Source organism: Stomoxys calcitrans, chromosome 3 (genome assembly GCF_963082655.1).
Source record: "Stomoxys calcitrans chromosome 3, idStoCalc2.1, whole genome shotgun sequence".
Taxonomy (NCBI): domain Eukaryota; kingdom Metazoa; phylum Arthropoda; class Insecta; order Diptera; family Muscidae; genus Stomoxys; species Stomoxys calcitrans.
In genome coordinates, this window is record NC_081554.1 from 60,937,666 (window position 1) to 60,959,517 (window position 21,852).

Here is a 21,852-nt window from a genome sequence, read left to right on the forward strand (position 1 = left end):
GTGAAAAAAATTGTCAACGCCGACTAAATGAAAAATCCGCAATTACTTTTTGGGCAACCCAATATAAAAATCAATTTGTGTTTGTTTGTTTGTGTGTTCCTTATAGACTCAGAAACGGCGGGACTGATTTTCTTGAAATTTTCACAGATGGTGCATATTGATCCCGTGGTGAAAATAGAGTACTAAATTTTTTGATATCCGGACCCTCCCCCTTACCCTAATTTTCAGAAATGCCAGATCACGGAAATGGGTGCATATTGATCCCGTGGTGAAAAAAGAGTACTAAATTTTTTGATATCTGGAGGGGGGGCGGACCCTCCCCCTTACCCTAATTTTCAGAAATGCCAGATCTCGGTGATGGGTGATGCGATTTAAGCGAAATTTTGTGTGCTCTCATATAGTATCATAAAAATAAAAATGTGGTATCCAAATTTCGGATGGGGTAACTAGAGGGCCGCTCCACCCTAAAACCTACTAAACAAATATTTAGACCAATCACGACAATATGGGACTCAAAGGAAAGGTATTTAGGATAAGAAAACATATCTGATATCTAATTGTGGGACCAAGTGTTAGGGGGACCACCCCAAGCCCCTAAAACACCCCTAAATCGGACATTTTTACCGACCATGGCAATATGGGGCTCAAATGAAAGGTATTAGCGAGTAGAATACGAATCTTAAATCCAAATGTGGGACCACGTTTCTGGGGGTCCACCCCCTCCCCAAAACACCCCCCAAACTGGACTTATTTACTGACCATGGGAATATGGGGCTTAAATAAAAGGTATTTAAGTGTTCAATTCGAATCTGATATCCAAATATGGGACCAAGTGTTTGGGGGCCGCCTCTCACCAAAAACTTCCCCCAAAGGGGAAAATTTACGATCATAGCAATATGGGGCTCAAATGGAAGATTTTTGGGAGTAAAGCAAGAATTTGATATGAATATTCGGGAAAAGTGTCTATGGGGCCATGCCACCCACACAACACCACCCAAATAGGAAGTATTTTCTGACTGTTGCAATATGAGGTTAAATAAGAGGGTTTTTAAAGTGGAACACGAATCCAATATATATTTTCAAGGCGAACTCACTGAGTGGCCGCCCATCCCTCAAAACACCCCCAAGCCGGTCATGTTTGCCGACTATGGAAATATGGGGCTCAAATGAAGTATATTTGGGAGTAGACCACGTATCTGATATCAACATTAGGGCACAACTGTCTAGGGGACGTCCCACCACCATAACAACCCCAAATAGGACGTATTTGCTCACCAAGACAATTTGGGTCTTAAAGAGAGTGGAACAAAATACTTATAGTTTTTAGGGCCAATACTCCAAACCGGACATATTTGCTGACTTTTGCCATAAGGAGTTTAAATGAGATTGGAAAACGAATTTGATATCCAATTTTGAGGGCAATGACAATATGGGGTTCAAATAAATGATATATAGATATATGAGAATAGAGCACGTTGCTGAAATATTTTCCGGGCTTAGTGTTTGGGGGACCAACCCAATCCCCAAAACACCCCTAAATCGGGCATATTTACCGACCATGTCAATGTGGAGCTTAAATGAAAGGTATTGGGGGGTAGAGCAAGAATTGATACACACTTTCGGGACCAATTGTCTGGGGATCTACCCCTTTCCCAAAATACCCCACAAACAGCAATTTTTTACTGACCATCGTAATATGGGGCTCAAATAAACGTATTTGGGAGTAGATACGATTTTGATATCCAAATGTAGGACCATGTATTAAGGGCATCACCCCTTCCCCAAAACACCCCCCAAAAGGTAAAAATTTTTCGACCATTCCAATATGTGGCTCAAATGAAAGGTATTTGAGTTTAGAAAAGGAATTTGATAACTCATTTTGGGGACATGTGTTTGGGGGACATCTCATCGTGTAAACTCCCCTAAACCAATGGCAATATGGGGTTTAAATAAATGGTATTTGAAAGAAGAGCAGGGCCAAGTGTCTGGGGGATCACCTCACCCCCTCACACTTAAATTCGTAGACCAATAATGACCATATGGGATTCAGGTAAAGACACTTATATTGGTAAACTGTATGTCAAGCGATATACTATTGGGTTGCCCAAAAAGTAATTGCGGATTTTTTTAAAAGAAAGTAAATGCATTTTTAATAAAACTTAGAATGAACTTTAATCAAATATACTTTTCTACACTTTTTTCTAAAGCAAGCTAAAAGTAACAGCTGATAACTGACAGAAGAAAGAATGCAATTACAGAGTCACAAGCTGTGAAAAATTTGTCAAGGCCGACTATATGAAAAATCCGCAATTACTTTTTGGGCAACCAATATTTTCGTAGCATAGTATTTTACCAAAAACTCTTTTATTATCGAAAATTGATATTCCAAGGAACATTTTGTTCCATATAAAGTAAAGGAAGACGCAGCGGAGCGGGACCGGGTCAGGTAGTTGAACATATAATAAGTTCCAATCTGGCGATTTGTAATAAAGGGGATAACGCGACCTTTATTACCAGGAACAGGCAGGAGGTACTTGACATTACCTTTGTATCGGAAGATATAAGTGAAAGAATATGCGACTGGGAAGTGTTGGATGACCATAGTTTCTTTGATCATCATTATATTAGTTTCAGCCTTGAAGAAAATACCGCAGAAGTGGTCCCTCGGCTAAACAGAAGAAAGGCGGATTGGGATAAATTTCGGCACAAATTCTGCAGGTCTATGCCATCTAGACCAGAAAAGGAAGTGGAAACTGCGGAGGATAAGACATATGGTTTTCCATTACCCTTTGTTTGCCTATAAAGAGATACTGAGCAAATAACATGACAATTGTGATCTATGGTGGAGGGTTTATAAGATTCGGTCAGACCAAACTTTGCACGCGTTTACTTGTTTTACCTTAGCATCTTAACCTATAAAAATTAAACATTTGAAGATGCTCTTATTTGCAAGGCTATTTTGTCTTTAACTACTTTTCGCTGTTGCACAAATAAATCTTAAAGATTTTTTGTGTAGCTATTATATAAACCGTTCCGCCGATATGAAAAAGAAAAAACAAGTAAGAGTTCGGATGGGCCGAATCTCATGTACCCTCCACCATGGATCGCATCTGTCGAGTTGCGTCTGTCGAGCGCAGTATCTCTTTTTAGGCAAACAAAGAATAATGAATATGGACGGAGGAGGAGGTGGAGCTATATCAAGTTATAGTCCGATTCGGGGCTCAAAAAGCAAAATCGGGAGATCGGTTTTAATGGGAGCCGTGCCAAGCCATAGATCGATTCAGACCATATTGCACACGTATGTTGAAGGCCATGGGAGAAGCCGTTGTACAAAATCTGTGCCAAATCGGATGAGAATGGCGTTTTCTAGAGGCTCAAGAATTCAAGATCCCAGATCGGTTTATATGGCAGCTATATCAGGGTATGGACCGATTTGGACCATACTTCGCATTAGTGTTGGAAGTGATACCAAAGCAACACGTGCAAAATTACAGTCAAATTGGATGAGAATTGCGCCCTCTAAAGGCTCAAGAAGTCAAGACCCAAGATCGGTTTATATAGCAGCTATATCAGATTATGGACCGATTTAACCCATACCCCGCATAGTTGTTGGAAGTGCTATCAAAACACTATGTGCAAAATTGCAGTAAAATAGGATGAGAATTGCGCCCTCGAGAGGCTTAAGAAGTTAAGACCCAAAATCAGTTTATATGGCATCTATATCAGGTTATGGACCGATTTAGACCATACTTCGCACACTTGTTGGAAGTGATATCAAAACACTATGTGCAAAATTTCAGTCCAATCGGGTAAGAATTGCGCTCTCTAGAGGCTCAAGAAGTCAAGACCCAGTTCGGTTTATGTGGCAGCTATATCAGGTTATGGACCGATTTAAAACATACTTAGCACAATTGTTTGAAGTGATATCAAAACACTATGTGCAAAATTTCAGTAAAACTGGATGAGAATTGCGCCCTCTAAAGGCTCAAGAAGTCAAGACCCAAGATCGGTTTATATGGCAGCTATATCGAAACATGGACCGATTTGGCCCATTTACAATCCCAACCGACCAACACCAATAAGAAGTATTTGTGTAAAATTTCAAGCGGCTAGCTCTACTGCTTCAATAGTTTGCGTGCTTTCGACAGACAGACGGACGGACGGGCATGGCTATTTCGACTTAAAATGTCACGACGATCAAGAATAAACATACTTTATGGGGTCTTAGACTCATATTTCGAGGTGTTACAAACAGAATGACGAAATTAGTATACCTCCATCCTACTGTGGAGGGTATAAAAATCGAAGATAGTATGTCACATTATTCCTCCCATATATTGACAATAATTGCTGTCAACTTTATTGTTGGTTACATCGTAATAAGTCTCAAAACTTACTAAGCCTCATATAACTAAGTTCAATGCCAGCTAATTTTTGCCCTTTTGAGTTGTTCAACTTTTACATTGCCTGGCTAAAACGCTAATGGGTGTAATTTATGCTACAGCGTCAAAGAGAACTTTATGTTGATATTAGCATTTAATGTTTGATTCAGTGCAAACAAAGAAAAATCTGGAGCGAGAATCCAATTAAATAAATAGAAAAAAAACACAAGTTTACAATCATCAACATGGCGAGTTTACTTTGACTTTGTCTACTTTGATGTTGTCGGCATTAAGGCAATGCCGTTAAATAAAAAATTCTACAATCAAGGACAAAGTTTGTTAAGGTAAACAAAAAATTTTGAGTACTTTAGCATTAGGCAACAACATTAAATATTTAAAGTTACGTAAATGAGTATTCCAAATTCGAAAAACTCAATAAAAGAATGGGTGTCTAAAGTTCGCAAAAAAAAACAAACATTATAATGAGGTTAGAGGGGGTTTTGTTATGCTGATAATAAGCCAGCAAATATAAGCTGGGGTACCAAATTTAATGGATTCTGCTAAAAATGTATCCTTGTACGTAGTTATACACTCCACCATAGGATGAGGGTATAATTCGCCATTCCGTTTGTGACACATCGAAATATTGGTCTTAGACCCCAAAAAGTATATGTGTATATTCTTGATCGCCTTGACGTTTTAAGTCGATCTAGCCATGTCCGCTAGTATGTCCGTCTGTCTTTCTGTCTGTGGAAAGCACGCCAACTTGGTCCATGCTTTGATATAGCTGCCATACAAACTGATCTTTTATCTTGAATTCTTGAGCTTCTAGACGACGACATTCTTATCCGATTTGGCTGACGGTTTTGTTATGACATCCAACAACTATGCCAAGTATGGTTGAAATCGGTTCATAAATTGAACGCCATAAAGACGAACTGGGATCATGACTTCTTGAGCCTTTAGAAAGCGAAATTAATCTTTGATTTGGCTAAAATAGTGCTCAAAGTCTTTTCTTTTCACTTCAAACAACTATGCCAAGTATGGTCCAAATCGGTTAAAAACCTGACATATCTCCCATATATAAACCGATCTCCCGATTATACTTCATGAGCCTATAGTAGGGGTAATTCTTAACCGATTTTGTACAACGACTTTCTTAACAACCTTTAACCTGTGTGCCAGATATGGTCTGAATCGGTCGATAATCCAATATAGCTTTGAGCCGATTTCCCAATATTCCTTTTTGAGCCTATGGAGAGCTCAAATTTGGCTGAAATTTTGCACAATAACCTCTACTATGGCCTTTTACATCCTAACCAACTATGACTCGAATCGGTCCATACCTGATATAGCTCCAATAGCATTGCCTATCAGGTCATAACCTGATATGGCTCAATAGCATTGCAATTTTTATCCATTATCCCTTGTTTACCTATAAAGAGATACTGGGGAAAGAACCTAACAAATGCGAACCGTGGTTGAGGGTATATAAAATTCAGCTCGGCCGAACTTACCACTCTTTTGTTTGTTTTTGTTTAATTTATTTAAATACAATTAAAAAGGCGTAAACTTCGGCCAAGCCGAACTTTGGATACCCACCACCTCGGATATATATGTAAGTCACCTTTCGTCATAATCCGGCGAAAGATGCATAATTTATGTCCCCATATTGGTCTTTTTGGTGGCTATATCCAAATAAAAACCGATTTGAACCATATACGACTCGGATGTCGAAAAGCCTTATACAACTCACCGTCCCAAATTTCGGCGAAATCGCACAATAAATGGGCCTTTTACGGGCCCAAGACCTTAAATCGAGAGATCGGTCTAAATGCCAGCTATATTCAAATCTGGACCGATCTGGGTCAAATTGAAGAAGGATGTCAAAGGGCCTAATACAACTCTTTGTCCCAAATTTTGGCACCATCGGACAATAAATGCGCCTTTACTGGGTCCAAACACATAAATCGAGAGATCGGTCTATAGGGCAGCTAAATCCCAATCTGGACCTATCTGAGCCAAATTGCAGAAAGATGTCGAGGGGCCTAACTCAACTCACTGTCCCAAGTTTCGGCGAAATCGCACAATATATGCGCCTTTTATGGGCCTAAGACTTTAAATCGAGCGATAGGTCTATATGACAGCTATATATCTGGCCCGATCTGAGCAAAATTGAAGAAGGATGTCGAAGGGCTTAACACAACTCACTCTCCAAAAATTTCGGCAAAATCGTATAAAACATGTGACTTTTATGGGCCCAAGACCTTAAATCAGCTGATAAGTCTATATGGGGGCTATATCAAGATATAGTCGGATATAGCCTATCTTCGAACTTAACCTGCTTATGGACAAACAAGTAAAAAGGCATTAAGTTCGGCCGGGCCAAACCTTGGATACCCACCACCTCGGGTATATATGTAAACCCCCTTTCGTCACAATCCGATGAAAATTGCCTTTCCTTACTGGTTTATTCTATCACACGGTGGGACGTAGGCTCGATTCCCAGCAGTGGGCTTGGTCTGTTACTACTTTGGTGTGATTTATTGGCTGGTGGCATCATCTCTTATGACTGTTAGCATTTCTAGTGATTATACCCTACACCACTACTGTGGTACAGGGTATTATAACTTAGTGAATTTGTTTGTAACACCCAAAAGGAAGAGAGATAGACCCATTGATAAGTATACCGATCGACTCAGAATCACTTTCTGATTCGATTTAGCAATGTCCGTCTGTCTGTCTGCCTGTCCGTCTATCCATTTTAATTTGTGTACAAACTACAGGTCGCAATTTTCATCCGATCGTCTTCAAATTTGGTACAGGCATGTTTTTTGGCCTAGAGACGAAGCCCATTGAAACTGGAAAAAATCGGTGCAGATCTGGATATAGCTCCGATATATATGTTCGTCCGATTTTCAGTAATAATGCAATAAAGTGGTCATTTGTTTACCCATTCTCTCGAAATTTGACAAAAAGGATTTTTCTACGACTCTCTATATTACTGGTGAATTTCATGGAAATCGCTTCAGATTTAGATATAGCTTTCATATATATATATCGCCAGATTTTCACTCCTAGAGTCACCGCAAGCACATTTATTGACCAATCTTGCCAAAATATTGCACAACGCTTTCCTCGATGACTACCACAATATACAAAGAGTTTGGTCAAAATCGGTTTAGATATAGATATAGCTCCCATATATATGTTCGTCCGATTTGCAGTAATATTGCAAAAAAATGGTCTTTTGCTAACTGATTTTCTCTAAATTTCGCAAGAGGGGGTTTCTCTTGGCTCTTAATATTACTGGTGAATTTCATGGAAATCGGTTCAGATTTAGATATAGCTCTCATATATATATATATATATGTCGCCAGTCACAGCAAGCGCATTTATTGACCCATCTTGACAAAATTTTGCAAAACGCTTTCCTCGTTTTTTATACCCTCCACCATAGGATAAGGGTATACTAATTTCGTCATTCTGTTTGTAGCACCTCGAAATATGCGTATGAGTATATATATTCTTGATCGTCATGTCATTTTAAGTCGATCTAGCCATGTCCGTCGGTCCGTCTGTCTGTCGAAAGCACGCTAACTTTCGAAGGAGTAAATTTAGCCGCTTGAAATTTTGCACAAATTCTTTTTATTAGTGTAGGTCGGTTGGGATAGTAAATGGGCCCAATCAGTTCATGTTTTGATATAGCTGCCATATAAACCGATCTTGGGTCTTGACTTCTTGAGCCTCTAGAGGGCGTAATTTTTATCCGATTTGACTGAAATTTTGCACGTGTTGATTTGGTATATCTTCCAATATCTGCGCTTGGTATGGTTCAAATCGGTCGATGGTTTAATATAGCTGCCATATAAACCGATATTGGGTCTTGACTTCTTGAGTCTCTAGAGGGCGCAATTTTCGTCCGATTTGACTGCTAATTTTCACGTGATGTTTTGGTATCACTTCCAATATCTGCGCTTAGTATGGTTCAAATCGGTCCATGTTTTGATATAGCTGCCATATAGACCGATCTTGGATCTTGACTTCTTGAGCCACTAGAGGGCGCAATTCCTATCCGATTAGACTGAAATTTTGCAGTTGGTGTTTTGGTATCACTTTCTACAACTGCGCTAAGTACGGCTCAAATCGGTCCATATTTTGATATAGCTGCCATTTAGACTGATCTTGGGTCTTGACTTCTTGAGCCTCTAGAGGGCGCAATTTTTATCCGATTTGACTGAAATTTTGCACGTGGTGTTTTGGTATTCATTTCAACAACTGTGTTAAGTATGATCCAAATTGGTTCATAATCTAGTATAGCTGTGATATAAACCGATCTGGGATCTTGACTTCTTAAGCCATTAGAGCGCGCAATTCTCATCCGATTTGGCTGACATTTCGCATGAGGTGTTTTGTTATGTCTTCCAATAACCCTGCTAAGTATGGCGCAAATCGGAACATAACCTTATATAGCTGCCATATAAACCGATCTGGGCTTTTGACTTCTTGAGCCTCTAGAGGGCGCAGTTCTCATCCGATTTGGCAGAAATTTTGTACAACGGCTTCCCTCATGACCTTCAACCTACATGTCTAATTTGGTCTGAATCGATCAATAGCTTGATACAGCTCCCATATAAACCTATCTCTCGATTTTGCTTCTTGTGCCCCTACAAGGCGCAATTCTTATCCGAATGAACTGAAATATTACACAATGACCTTTACCATGTTCAGCATTCATTTATGGTCCAAATCGAACTATAACTTGATATAGATCCAATAGCATAACAGTTGCTATTCAATATTCTCTGTTTGCCTAAAAAGAGATACCGCGCATAGAACTCGACAAATACGATTCATGGTGGAGGGTATATAAGATTCGGCCCGGCTGAACTTAGCACGCTCTTACTTGTTTTTATCAAAATTGGTTGAGACTACTCTGCAATTTGGAACGTAGCTACTACATTTTTGTACGGATTAGTCTGAAAATTGGTACGGATTGTTTTATTACCCATCGTTTTAGAATTATAAAGATTCCATATAAAAATATCACCCTCATTATATTTTTGGGGCAAGTGTAGGGGATAAAATAGTCGGTACAGCTAGATTTTCGTCTTACCATAATAGTTTATACTTTTAAAAAACTTTGATTTACTACAACACCAAAGCTCACTTCCATTGCTGTGCCTTGAAATTAACTCCATTTAGTTGAACCAAATGATAAAGCATTTGCTCTACCACTTTAAAACTTCAGTAAACGTTTACCTCTACCAGCTTTTCTTTGTATGTAAGCAAATTTTTCCCATGACTATATTCAGCACCAAAGTTGGTTTCCAAACTACCATTTGGTGGTGCAAAATATTTTTGTTCAACACTTCATTTTGAAGTGGAGGGCCGCACATTTTTAGTTTTTCGTCTTTTAGTTGATGAAAATTCCACTTCGCACTTAAAACCTCAATGAAATTCCACAGACAATTTAACTCCCTTCGAAATTCCTCTACAACAGACCTGCGAGCAGCGGTGGCACCCTTGCCAACTCAAACCACGTGCAACAACGAACATCCTTATGATGGTGGCCAAGTCGCCAACATAGTCTCAGAAGTATACATATGGCGACTACTGTTGACGATGACGGTGGGTTTTAATGAATTTTTCACGAAAAACTATGCCCATAAAAAATCTAATTAAGATTTGCTTTGAATGCAAACAAACCACACAATGTTCTTATATGATGTCGAGCGGTGGGCAGGGAGGGAGGGAGGGTCGGAGGAGGTAGAATAACATTTCACTGTGTATAGAGTAGAAACGTTAAGATGGAAGAAGGTCATTTATTAAAGCAATGTAATTAAAACGACCATGTCAAGTTGTCAGGGACAACGGATGGAAACAGACCATAAATATCGGTGGATAATTACATGTGGAGTTTCAGTGCAAGTTGTGTGTGTGTAGGCAAAGAAGCGATGAATTAAAATTAAGCACTTTGAATTATTAATTTAAATGTGTTAAGGACTAAAGCATTTTGTAACACTTGAACCATGGTTGGGCCAATTACTCATTCATTGTGTTAATGATGCTAAAAGTAATCCTCATATTATATTTTACAGATAGTTAAGTGAATTAACACCTCATATGACATACTTAAGAGGTAAAGCATTAGAAGACCCAAAATATGGTGACCTTAAACGTTAACTTTCGCGAATGAAAGTAAAATGGTTTTCAAAATTTCATTTAAACTTGTCATCACAGCTGTCCTTTTGGCATGGCATCTATGTTAATTGGTATGATTTACTGGGGAAGACCTAAACGTGTTAACTGCGAGGGGTCTGATTGAAAGCTTAGCTGATGGCATGATAATGATTTGTTAAAGAGTTCTTATACATTATGAGTTGAAGCATTTGAAGGACAATACAACTGAAAGCAACACGGATATATACACAGACCACTAAGGAAGGGCAAAAGTCGGGCGCTGCCGACTGTATAATATCCTACTTCTACCCTATAAATACAATGTGGCACCTATATCCAATTCTGAACCAATTTTGATGGACCTCGGCATGCACACATGTTCAAACTGTTAAAACTACAGTTGACAGATGACAACATTATGGCAAATTACCCAAAATCTGACGAACATATGTATGGGAGCTATATCTACTTCTGAACCGATTTCGCGAAAAACTTCTCAGATAATGTAGTAGTCGTTGAGGAAAGCGTTGTGCAAAATTTTGGCAAGATTGGTCAAACAATGAGCGTTGCAGTGGCTCTTGGGGTGAAAATCTGGCCATATACATATATGACAGCTATATCTAAATCTGGGCCGATGTCTATAAAATTCACCGGCTATATTGAGAGTCAGAACAAAATCCTTCTTGCAAAATTTCGACAGAGTCGGTTAACAAATGAGCACTTTTTGGCAATATATGAGAGCTACATCTAAATCTGAACCGATTTCGAGCAAACTCCTCAGATACTGTGGCAGTAGTCGAGGAAAGCGTTTGGCAAGATGGGTCAATAAATGCGCTTGCTGTGACTCTAGAAGTTAAAATCGAGCGATATCTCTTCTCTTATATATAACAAGTAAAAAGGCTTTAAGTTCGGCCGGGCCGAACTTTAGATACCCATCACCTCAGGTATATATCTAAACCACATTTCATAAAAATCCTATGAAAATTGCATACCTTATGTCCCATAACAGTTATATCGAAATATGTTCTGATTTAGACCAAATACTAATAATAACAAGTCTTTTTAGTAGCTACAACTAAAATTAAACCGATCTGAACCATATAGGACACGGATGTCGAAGAGCCTAACATAAGTCACTGTGTAAAATTTCTGACATCGGATTATAAATGCGCCTTTTATGGGGCCAAGACTTTAAATAGAGATATCGGTCTACATGACAGCTATATCCAAATGTAGACCGATTTGGGCAGAAGTGTGTCAAGGGGTTTAACTTAACTCACTGTCCCAAATTTCGGCGACATCGGACGATAAATGCGGCTTTCATGGGCCTAAGACCCTAAATCGGAGGATCGGTCTATATGGCAGCTATATCCAAATCTGGACCTATCTGAGCCAAATTATCGAAGGATGTCGAAGGGCCTAACACAACCCACTGTCCCAAATTTCAGCAAAATCGGATAATGAATGTGACTTTTATGGGCCTAAAACCCTAAATCGATGGATCGGTCTATATGGCAGTTATATCCAAATCTGGACCGATATGAGCCAAATTTACGAAGGATGTCGAAGGACCTAAGACAACTCACTGTCCCAAATTTCAACAAAATCGGATAATAAATGTGGCTTTTATGGGCCAAAGACGCTAAATCGAAGGATCGGTCTATATGGCAGATATATCCAAATCTGGACCGATCTTGGCCAAATTAAAGGAGGATGCCGAGGGTCCTAACACAACTCTCTGTCGCAAATTTCAGCAAAATCGGCTAATAAATGTGGCTTTTATGGGCCTAAGACCCTAAATCGGCCGATCGGTCTATATGAGGGCTATATCAAGATATAGTCCGATATAGCCCATCTTCGAAATAAACCTACTTATGGATAAAAAAAGACTCTGTGCAAAATTTCAGCTCAATATCTCTATTTTTAAAGACTGTAGCGTGATTTCAACAGACAGACGGAAAGACGGACGGACATGTCTAGATCGTCTTAGATTTTTACGCTGATCAAGAATATATATACTTTATAGGGTCGGGAATGGATATTTCGATGTATTGCAAACGGAATGACAAAATGAATATACCCCCATCCTTCGGTGGTGGGTATACAAAAGACTCTGTGCAAAGTTTCAGCTCAATATCTCCATTTTTAAAGACTGTAGCGTGATTTCAACAGACAGACGGACGGACATTCTAGATCGTCTTAGATTTTTACGCTGATCAAAAATATATAAACTTTATAGGGTCGGAAGTGGATATTTCGATGTGTTGCAAACAAAGCCAGTCATGTTTGCCGACTATGGAAATATGGAGCTCAAATTAAAGGTATTTGGGAGTAGACCACGTATCTGATATCAAGATTAGGAGCCAACTGTCTAGGGGACGTCCCACCACCATAACAACCCCCAAGTAGGATGTACTTGCTAACCAAGACAATTTGGGTCTTAAAGAGAGTGGAACTAAATATTCATAGTTTTAGGGGCCAATACCCCAAACCGGACATATTGGCTGACTGTTGCAATAAGGAGTTTAAATGAGATTGGAAAACGAATTTGATATCCAATTTTAAGGGCAATGGCAATGTGGGGTTCAAATAAATGATATATAGATATATGAGTATAGAGCACATTGCTGAGATATTTTCAGGGCTTAGTGATTGGGGAAACACCCCACTCCCCAAAACACCCCTAAATCGGGCATATTTACCGACCATGGCAATGTGGGGCTCAAATGAAAGATATTGGGGGGTAGAGCAAGAATTGATACCGACTTTCGGGACCAATTTTCTGGGGGTCTACCCCTTTCCCAAAATACCCCACAAACAGCAATTTTTTACTGACCATCGCAATATGGGGCTCAAATAAACGTATTTGGGAGTAGAATACGAATTTGATAGCCAAATGTAGGAACATGTATTTAGGGCATCACCCTTCCCCAAAACACCTCCCAAAGGACAACAATTTTTCGACCATGCCAATATGTGGCTCAAATGAAAGGTTTTTGAGATTAGAAAAAGAATTTGATAACCTATTTTGGGGCCATGTGTTTGGGAGACGCCTCATCCTGTAAACTCCTCTTAAGCCAATGGCAATATGGGAATTAAATAAATGGTATTTGAGAGAAGAGCACGATGCTCATATTTTTTCAGGGCCAAGTATCTGGGGGACCACCTCTCGGGCTAAAATGAAGTATTTTAAGAATGGAGTACACCTTACATTCAAACTTAAATTCGTAGACCAATAAAGATCATATGGGCTTCAGATAAAGGGACTTATATTGTTTAACTGTTAGTCAAGCGATATACTATTTTCGTAGCATGGTATTTCACTAAAAGATCTTTAATTGTCGAAAATAAATATTCCAAGGAAACTTTTGTTCCATATAAAGGAAAAGAAGGCGCAGCGGAGCGGGCCCAGTTCAGCTAGTGGAAGATATATAATGATTTTATAAGCAGCACGGAGTTTCTGACATAAATTTTTTTGGTGTTATTTTTATACCCTCCACCATAGGATGTGGGTTATACTAATTTCGTCGTTCTGTTTGTAACTACTCTAAATATGCGTCTGAGACCCCATAAAGTATATATATTCTTGATCGTCGCGACATTTTATATCGATCTAGCCATGTCCGTCCGTCTGTCTGTCTGTCTGTCGAAAGCACTCTATCTTCCGAAGGAGTAAAGCTAGCCGCTTGAAATTTTGCATAAATACTTCTTGTTAGTGTAGGTCAGTTGGTATTGTAAATGGGCCATATCGGTCTATGTTTTGATATAGCTGCCATATAAACCGATCTTGAGTCTTGACTTCTTGAACCTCTAGAGAGCGCAATTCTCATCCGATTTGAATGAAATTTTGCATGACGTGTTTTGTTATGATATCCAATAACTTTGCCAAGTATGGTTCAAATCGGTCTATAACCTGATATAGCTGCCATATAAACCGATCTTGGGTCTTGACTTCTTGAGCCTCTAGAGTGCGCAATTCTTATCCGATTGGAATGAAATTTTGCATGACGTGTTTTGCTATGATATCCAACAACTGTGCCAAGTACGGTTCAAATCGGTCTATAACCTGATATAGCTGCCATATAAACCGATCTTGGGTCTTGACTTCTTAACCCTCTAGAGTGCGTAATTCTAATCCGATTGGAATGAAATTTTGCATGACGTGTTTTGTTATGATATCCAACAACTGTGCCAAGTACGGTTCAAATCGGTCTATAACCTGATATAGCTGCCATATAAACCGATCTTGGGTCTTGACTTCTTGACCCTCTAGAGTGCGCAATTCTAATCCTATTGAAATGAAATTTTGCACGACATGTTTTGTTACGATGTTCAGCAACTTTGCCAAGTATGGTTCAAATCGCTCCATAACCTTATATAGCTGCCATATAAACCGATCTTGGGTCTTGACTTCTTGAGCTTTTAGAAGGTGCAATTTTTTTCCGATTTGAATGAATTTTTGCACGTAGTATTTTGTTTTAATACCCAACAACTGTGCCAAGTATGGTTAAAATAAGTTAATAACCTGATATAGCTGCTATATAAACCGATCTGGGATTTTGACTTCTTGAGCCTCTAGAGGCCGCAATTATTATCTGATTTGCCTTAAATTTTGTACGACGGATTCTCTCATGACCATCAACATACGTGTTTATTATACTCTGAATATAGCTCCCATATAAATCTATCTCTCTATTTTACTTCTTGAGCCCCCAAAGGCCGCAATTCTTATTCGAATTGGCTGACATTTTACACAGGTCTCCAACATTTAATTTAATTGTGGTCCAAACCGGACCATATCTTGATATCGCTCTAATGGCAGAGCAAATCTTTTCTTATATCCTCTTTTGCCTAAGAAGAGATGCCGGGAAAAAAAACTCGACAAATGCGATCCATGGTGGAGGGTATATAAGATTCGGCCCGGCCGAACTTAGCACGCTTTCACTTGTTCAGATTAAGAGGGCCGATTGTTGGCTTGGACTATTTCCGTAGTGCCATGGAGCGGACCGAATTCGTATATACTGCCACACATTTGGTTTGTTGCGAATGCATAAGCAAAAAATGTTGTTGTCGCTATACAAGACGTACCTAAGAATACACCATTGTAGGTCAGATTCGTTGCGTACCACCCAACATTTGCCTAAAGCCATTTGCCAGGTATACAGGCCTAAAGTTTTGTTTTACAATACTTGTATTCCATGAGTAATTTGTTGTCACAGAGCAACAATTGTCCCTCTTCAGTTAAGGTTTCGTTGCTCTCAAAGTTTAATTCGGGGTTTGAAACTTTTGCTACATACATTCTGCAAGCACTTGCCACACACACATCGTAGCGAAAACCCAATGCAAATGCGAAATATATACGAATTTGTATTTTTTGTTATTCTACCACAATACATGAAACCAAAAATAGTGCTGATTGTATTTTTATATGCAAGGAATACTTACGTAAAGTGCGACGAAAAATATAACCAAGGCCAATACAATCGCCGCTGTGTATGCATTGTGCAGTTCAATGGGACTCTTCAGGACCACCGATGAGCCAAAACTTTTATCATTAAAATTCCGGGCACTGGTATCGTCGACCATAAATTCACTGGAACTAACCACCGTTTCCACAACAAATTCATCTGTATGAGGTTGCGTTGAATTGCAGCAAGCGACGAACAGACGCAACGGCACAACAGTGATCAAGCAAGCAGGGGGAACAGGTTGGTTGTATAGCAGCAGCAGTAACAACAACAACAACAATACAAATAATGACAGCATCAGGATGTCCAGTACATATGGAAATAGAAGTAAACAAAATACACTCGTGAGAACAATGGCGAAATGTTTTTCATTACTAATAACACAATAACCAAATTAGTACTAAATGTAGAGAAAATTTCAACACTACCACATGCATGAACAATTTTTTGTTGGTCGTTTCAAGATATTCTAGTATACTACCATGCTGCTATTGAATCACTTATGTGTAGAGAAGGTCAAATGAATTATAAACTCTTGTGGAAGTTTGGAGCTAAATATTTAAACTGATTTGTTTTAAGAAGGACGTTGATGTAAATGCTTTTGGCATATTTGTAGATAATTGCAAATATGTGAGTGTGAGCAAACAGTGTTTGTGTACGTAGAAGTTGACCTACATTTCTGCTTTTGATGTTTGATTTAACGAAAAAATACTCGTACTTACCCTCACACATAGTGCCCGTATAGCCGGGACGGCAAGCACAATAAAAAGAATCGCCACTGGACCAGCAGGTACCGCCATGTGTGCATGGGTTTACGTTACATTGCTGTGTGTTGAAAAGAGAAAAAATAAAAAAAAAAATTTAAAACATCAGAAAGAGAGGTAAGTGATGCAATATACATTATTTTAAAAGAAAATTTCTTCAATATTAAAACTTTATTTATTTTCACTTATGATAATTGATAAGTAAAATCACTCAATTCAAATCGATTTGCCATGGATATCAAGCGGGAAATTATCAGACTAAAAAGTTTAGTCGAAAAAGAAGAGTCCGTGGATTTATTTTTTCTGTTCTACAACTTTGAAATTCTTAGAAGGGGAGAGGAGTCTTATTCATATAGAGACTACAGTAGTCTGGTCCACAAAGCCTTGCCTTCTTTAATTTCTCATATCGATTGAAGTTAATTGTACCATATGGAATAGGTAGATGATCAAATGAACTTTCTATCTGGAAATGTGTGTGTGCTATCCAGGATCTTATGCTCCCGGTCAGAATGAGACCAATTTGTCACATCAAGATATGGATCAAGGCTGAGCTTACTTAGAGGTTTACTACAACTTATCAGCATTCATCATGAAGAAATCGCTTCAAGTTTCAGCGAAATCGAGCAAAAATATGCTTTGTTTGGACATACGAAGTCTATGCAGTAATCTATTTGACAGTTATAGCCAAATGAATTGGTCCGTATTTTGTATTTGTGTCAAAAGGCTCAAAACAACTCATCGTTCTAACTTTTGGAAAAATTAGGAAAAACAAGTAAGAGCGTGCAAAGTTCGGCCGGGCCGAATCTTATATACCCTCCACCATGGTCGCATCTGTCGCATTCTTCTCCAGGCATCTCTTCTTAGGCAAAAAAGGATATAAGAAAAGATTTGCTCTGCTATTATAATATTATTACATGTTGGAGAATGTCAGCCAATTCGAATAAGAATTGCGCCCTTTGGGGGCTCAAGAAGTAAAATAGAGAGATCGATTTATATGGGAGCTGTATCGGGCTATAGACTGATTCAGATCATAATAAACACGTATGTTGATGGTCATGAGAGGATCCGTAGTACATAATTTCAGGCAAATCGGATAATAATTGCGACCTCTAGAGGCTCAAGAAGTCAAGATCCCAGATCGGTTTATATGGCAACTATATCAGGTTATGAACCGATTTGAACCTTATTTGACACAGTTGTTGAAAATAAGAATAAAATACTTCATGAAAATTTTCAACCAAATCGGAAAGGAATTGCGCCCTCTCGAAGCTCAAGAAGTCAAGTCCCTAGATCGGTTTATATGACAGCTATATCAGGTTATGGACCGATAAGAACCACAAATCGGTCCATAACCTGATTTGTGGTCATAACAAAACACGTCGTGCAAAATTTCATTCCAATCGGATAAGAATTGCGCCCTCTAGAGGCTCAAGAAATCAAGACCCAAGATCGGTTTATATGGCAGCTATATCAGGTTATGGACCGATTAGGACCATACTTGTTGAAAGTCATATCAAAACACTATGTGCAAAATTTCAGTCAACTCGGACGAGAATTGCGCCCTCTAGAGGCTCATGAAGTCAATACCCAAGATCGGTTTATATGGCAGCTATATCAGGTTATGGACCGATTAGGACCATACTTTGCACAGTTGTTGAAAGTCATATCAAAACACTATGTGCAAAATTTCAGTCAACTCGGACGAGAATTGCGCCCTCTAGAGGCTCATGAAGTCAATACCCAAGATCGGTTTATATGGCGGCCATATCAAGTTATGGACCGATTAAGACCATACTTACCACAGTTATTGGATATCATAACAAAACACGTCGTGCAAAATTTCATTCCAATCGGATAAGAATTGCGCACTCTAGAGGCTCAAGAAGTCAAGACCCAAGATCGGTTTATATGGAAGCTATATCAAAACATGGACCGATATGATCCATTTAAAATACCAACCGACCTACACTAATAAGAAGTATTTGTGCTAAATTTCAAGCGGCTAGCTTTAATCCTTCGGAAGTTAGCGTGCGGACGGACAGACGGACGGACAGACAGACGGACGGACATGGCTAGATCGACATAAAATGTCGCGACGATCAAGAATATTGATACTTTATGGGGTCTCAGACGAATATTTCGAACAGTTACAAACAGAATGACGAAATTAGTATACCCCCCATCCTATGGTGGAAGGTATAAAAAACAACTAAAAGCGTACTAAGTTGGGCCGGGCCGAAACTTGACACCCACCACCATGGGTTCTGCTAAGGATTTGCATTGAATATGTGTTCATCGAAATATGTGCTTTGGAAATGAAGCTGTTACTTGGTTGTGCCTATAGGCCAAACAATAACATTGAAGTTCTGGAGCACCTCTCTATTATCTACTCGGATGTCATTATAGTAGCGGTGTTTAAGTCTAACATCCCTTTCGACACAGGTCCGTCCAGATGTCTTCATTGGGCTTATTACCTACCAACACATCCATGCCGACTCATTTTTCGTCCAGTTCCAGCACGCTTCTAGATTTGTTCTGTGTGAGTGAGATTACAAATGTTTCCTTAAACGACCAACTCTCCGCATCGTGCTTCTCTAACCAGGATATAATTTTTCTCTTCTACAGCTTTGAAATTCTTAGTAGGGGAGAGGAGTCCTATTCATATAGAGTACTACAGTAGTCTGGACCACAAAGCCTTGCCTTCTTTAATTCCTGATATCGATTGGAATTTATTGTACCATATGGAATCGGCAGATGAGCAGATGAACTTTCTATCTGGAAATGTGTGTGTGCTATCCAGGATCTTATGCTCCCGGTCAGAATGAGACGAATTTGCCCAAGGACTAATCCTTGGTTTCCGGCAGATATTCGTGTTGCAATTGAGATCCGAAACACTGCATACCGTAGATGGAAACATTTAAGGACATCGCACCTACGAGAGGAATTACGCTCCAACAGAGCACGTGTCAATAAGTTGGTAAAATATGCCAAAGCGGCGAGCGGTTCGAAGAAGACTTGGAAGGCCGGAACCCCTGATAACTTCACTGATGTGGATGAACTTAATGCTACCTTCACGAATATCCCAGCAATCCACATAGAACCTAGTTTCTATGATTTTGATTTCGCTCTTGAGATTCCTCACAGTGACGGTTTTGAATTCTCGGATATAGAACACAGCGATGTGGAATTCTGCTTCTCAATGGTGAAATCAGATGCAAATGGATTCGAAAGCATTGAACCGAAATTTCTTAAGGCACTGTTGCCATATATTTTGCCACATATTACGCAAATTTTTAATAGTATTTGAACCAGAAACTCATTTCCGGTCGCATGGAAGTCTATAGGCTGATAGAGCTCCACTTTATACCGCTCTCCCGATTTTTCATCTTGAGCCCCTTAAGGGAAAAGATCTCAACAAATGCGAACTGCCCTGCCGAACTTATCACTGCTGCCATCGGCACAGTCTTGGATTGATGAAACCCTAGTATTGCCATCTGGAAGATCATGTTACACGGATGGATCAAGGCTAGAGGACAGGGGTTTACATTGAAAACCCAGGGACTGACTTCTGTTTTAGGCTGCCTGACCATAATACGGTCCTGCAGGCGGAGATCCGAGCGATCACGGAATGCATGAAGAGGTGTGGTGCATACGTGAAGACGTCGAGTGTGAACATCTTTACCGACATTAAAATTGCCATAAGGCCATTAACAACCAGGTTGGTAAGGTCACGAACAGTCTTGAAGTATAAGAAGGAGATTAACGCCATCTCTGAGGATGGAAAAATCCGCATCGTTTGAGTGCCGGGCCATAACGGAGTAAGGGAAATGAAAGGGCAGGCGATTTGGCGGTGAAGGCCAGAGGACTGCTGTTAATAAACTTGGTTTGCCCGAAGCCTTTCGGGTCGACGCATTCCGAGTTAAGGGAGTGGGCGACGAATGCGCATGCAACATTGTGGAACAGCGAAACGGTCGGTAGGACGGCGAAAATCCTATGGGGCGATCCAGATCGAAAGAAGACGAGTCTATTACTGAAAGGAAGCAAGAAGAAGGTCAGTATAGCTATTGGTATCATAACGGGACACATAGGACTACGAGCTCACTTATGTAAAATCGGTGCGGCAAGTGATAGCATGTGTAGGGCATGCGGCGAAGATGATGAAACGTTGGAGCATTTCCTTTGTCTTTGCCCGGCTTTCGCGTCCAACAGATACCGGTACTTAGGTGGAGACACAATATCAGACATGAACCAACTTAGGGGAGTGGCATTTAAAACAATTAAGAATTTTGTAAGTAGCACGGAATTCCTAACTTAAAATTTTCTTTTTAGAGGCTACTAGCTTAGGTATATGTACCCTCTTTTCAACCTAACCTAACCATATGTAGTCTAGCCATGTAGTCCGTCCGTCTATCTGTTAAAATCACGCTACAGTTTTTAAAAGTAGATACACTGAGCTGAAACTTGCCACAGATTCTTTTTTGTCTATAGGCAGATTATATTCGAAGATGGGCTCTATCGGACTAAATCTTGATTTAGCCTCCATATAGACCGATTTGACGATTAAAGGTCTTAGGCCCATAAAATTCACATTTTTTGTCCGAATTCGTTGAAATTTGGGAAAGGAAGTTTTGTTAGGCCCTTTGACATCCTTTTTGAATTTGGCCCAAATCGGTCCAGATTTGGATATAGCTGCCATATAGACAAATCTCTCGACTTAAGGTCTTGGGCCCATAAAAGCCGCAATTATTGTCCGATTTCGCCGAACTTTTGGAGAGTGGCTAGTTCGAATAACATGTCATGACGATCAAGAATATGTGTACTTTATGGGGTCGTAGACGAATATTTCGAGGAGTTACAAACAGAATAACGAAATTAGTATACCCCCATCCTATCGTGGAGGGTATAAAAATGTTCAGCTGTGGTTATCTCCTTCTAATGCTGGTGACATTTGTGAGGTACTATGTCAAGGAGTTGCATGCCTTTCGAACTCCGCTATAATATTTCCTGTACATGTGAGAAGTTTGCTACTGTTGCTTAATGGAATATTCATGTGCA

At 39.5% G+C, this 21,852-nt stretch overlaps 1 protein-coding gene across 1 annotated transcript in view; it reads right to left on the bottom strand.

Annotated features, from left to right (window-relative positions):
* LOC106088597 (serine-rich adhesin for platelets) overlaps positions 1 to 21,852 on the bottom strand; it is a 243,504-nt gene that overhangs the window by 5,171 nt on the left and 216,481 nt on the right. The window contains exons 10-11 of the mRNA XM_059364655.1: positions 16,756 to 16,858; positions 16,011 to 16,192 (exon numbers count right to left, since the gene is read on the bottom strand). Coding sequence (XP_059220638.1) covers positions 16,011 to 16,192; positions 16,756 to 16,858 — 285 coding nt within the window. The remainder of the gene's footprint in view (positions 1 to 16,010; positions 16,193 to 16,755; positions 16,859 to 21,852) is intronic.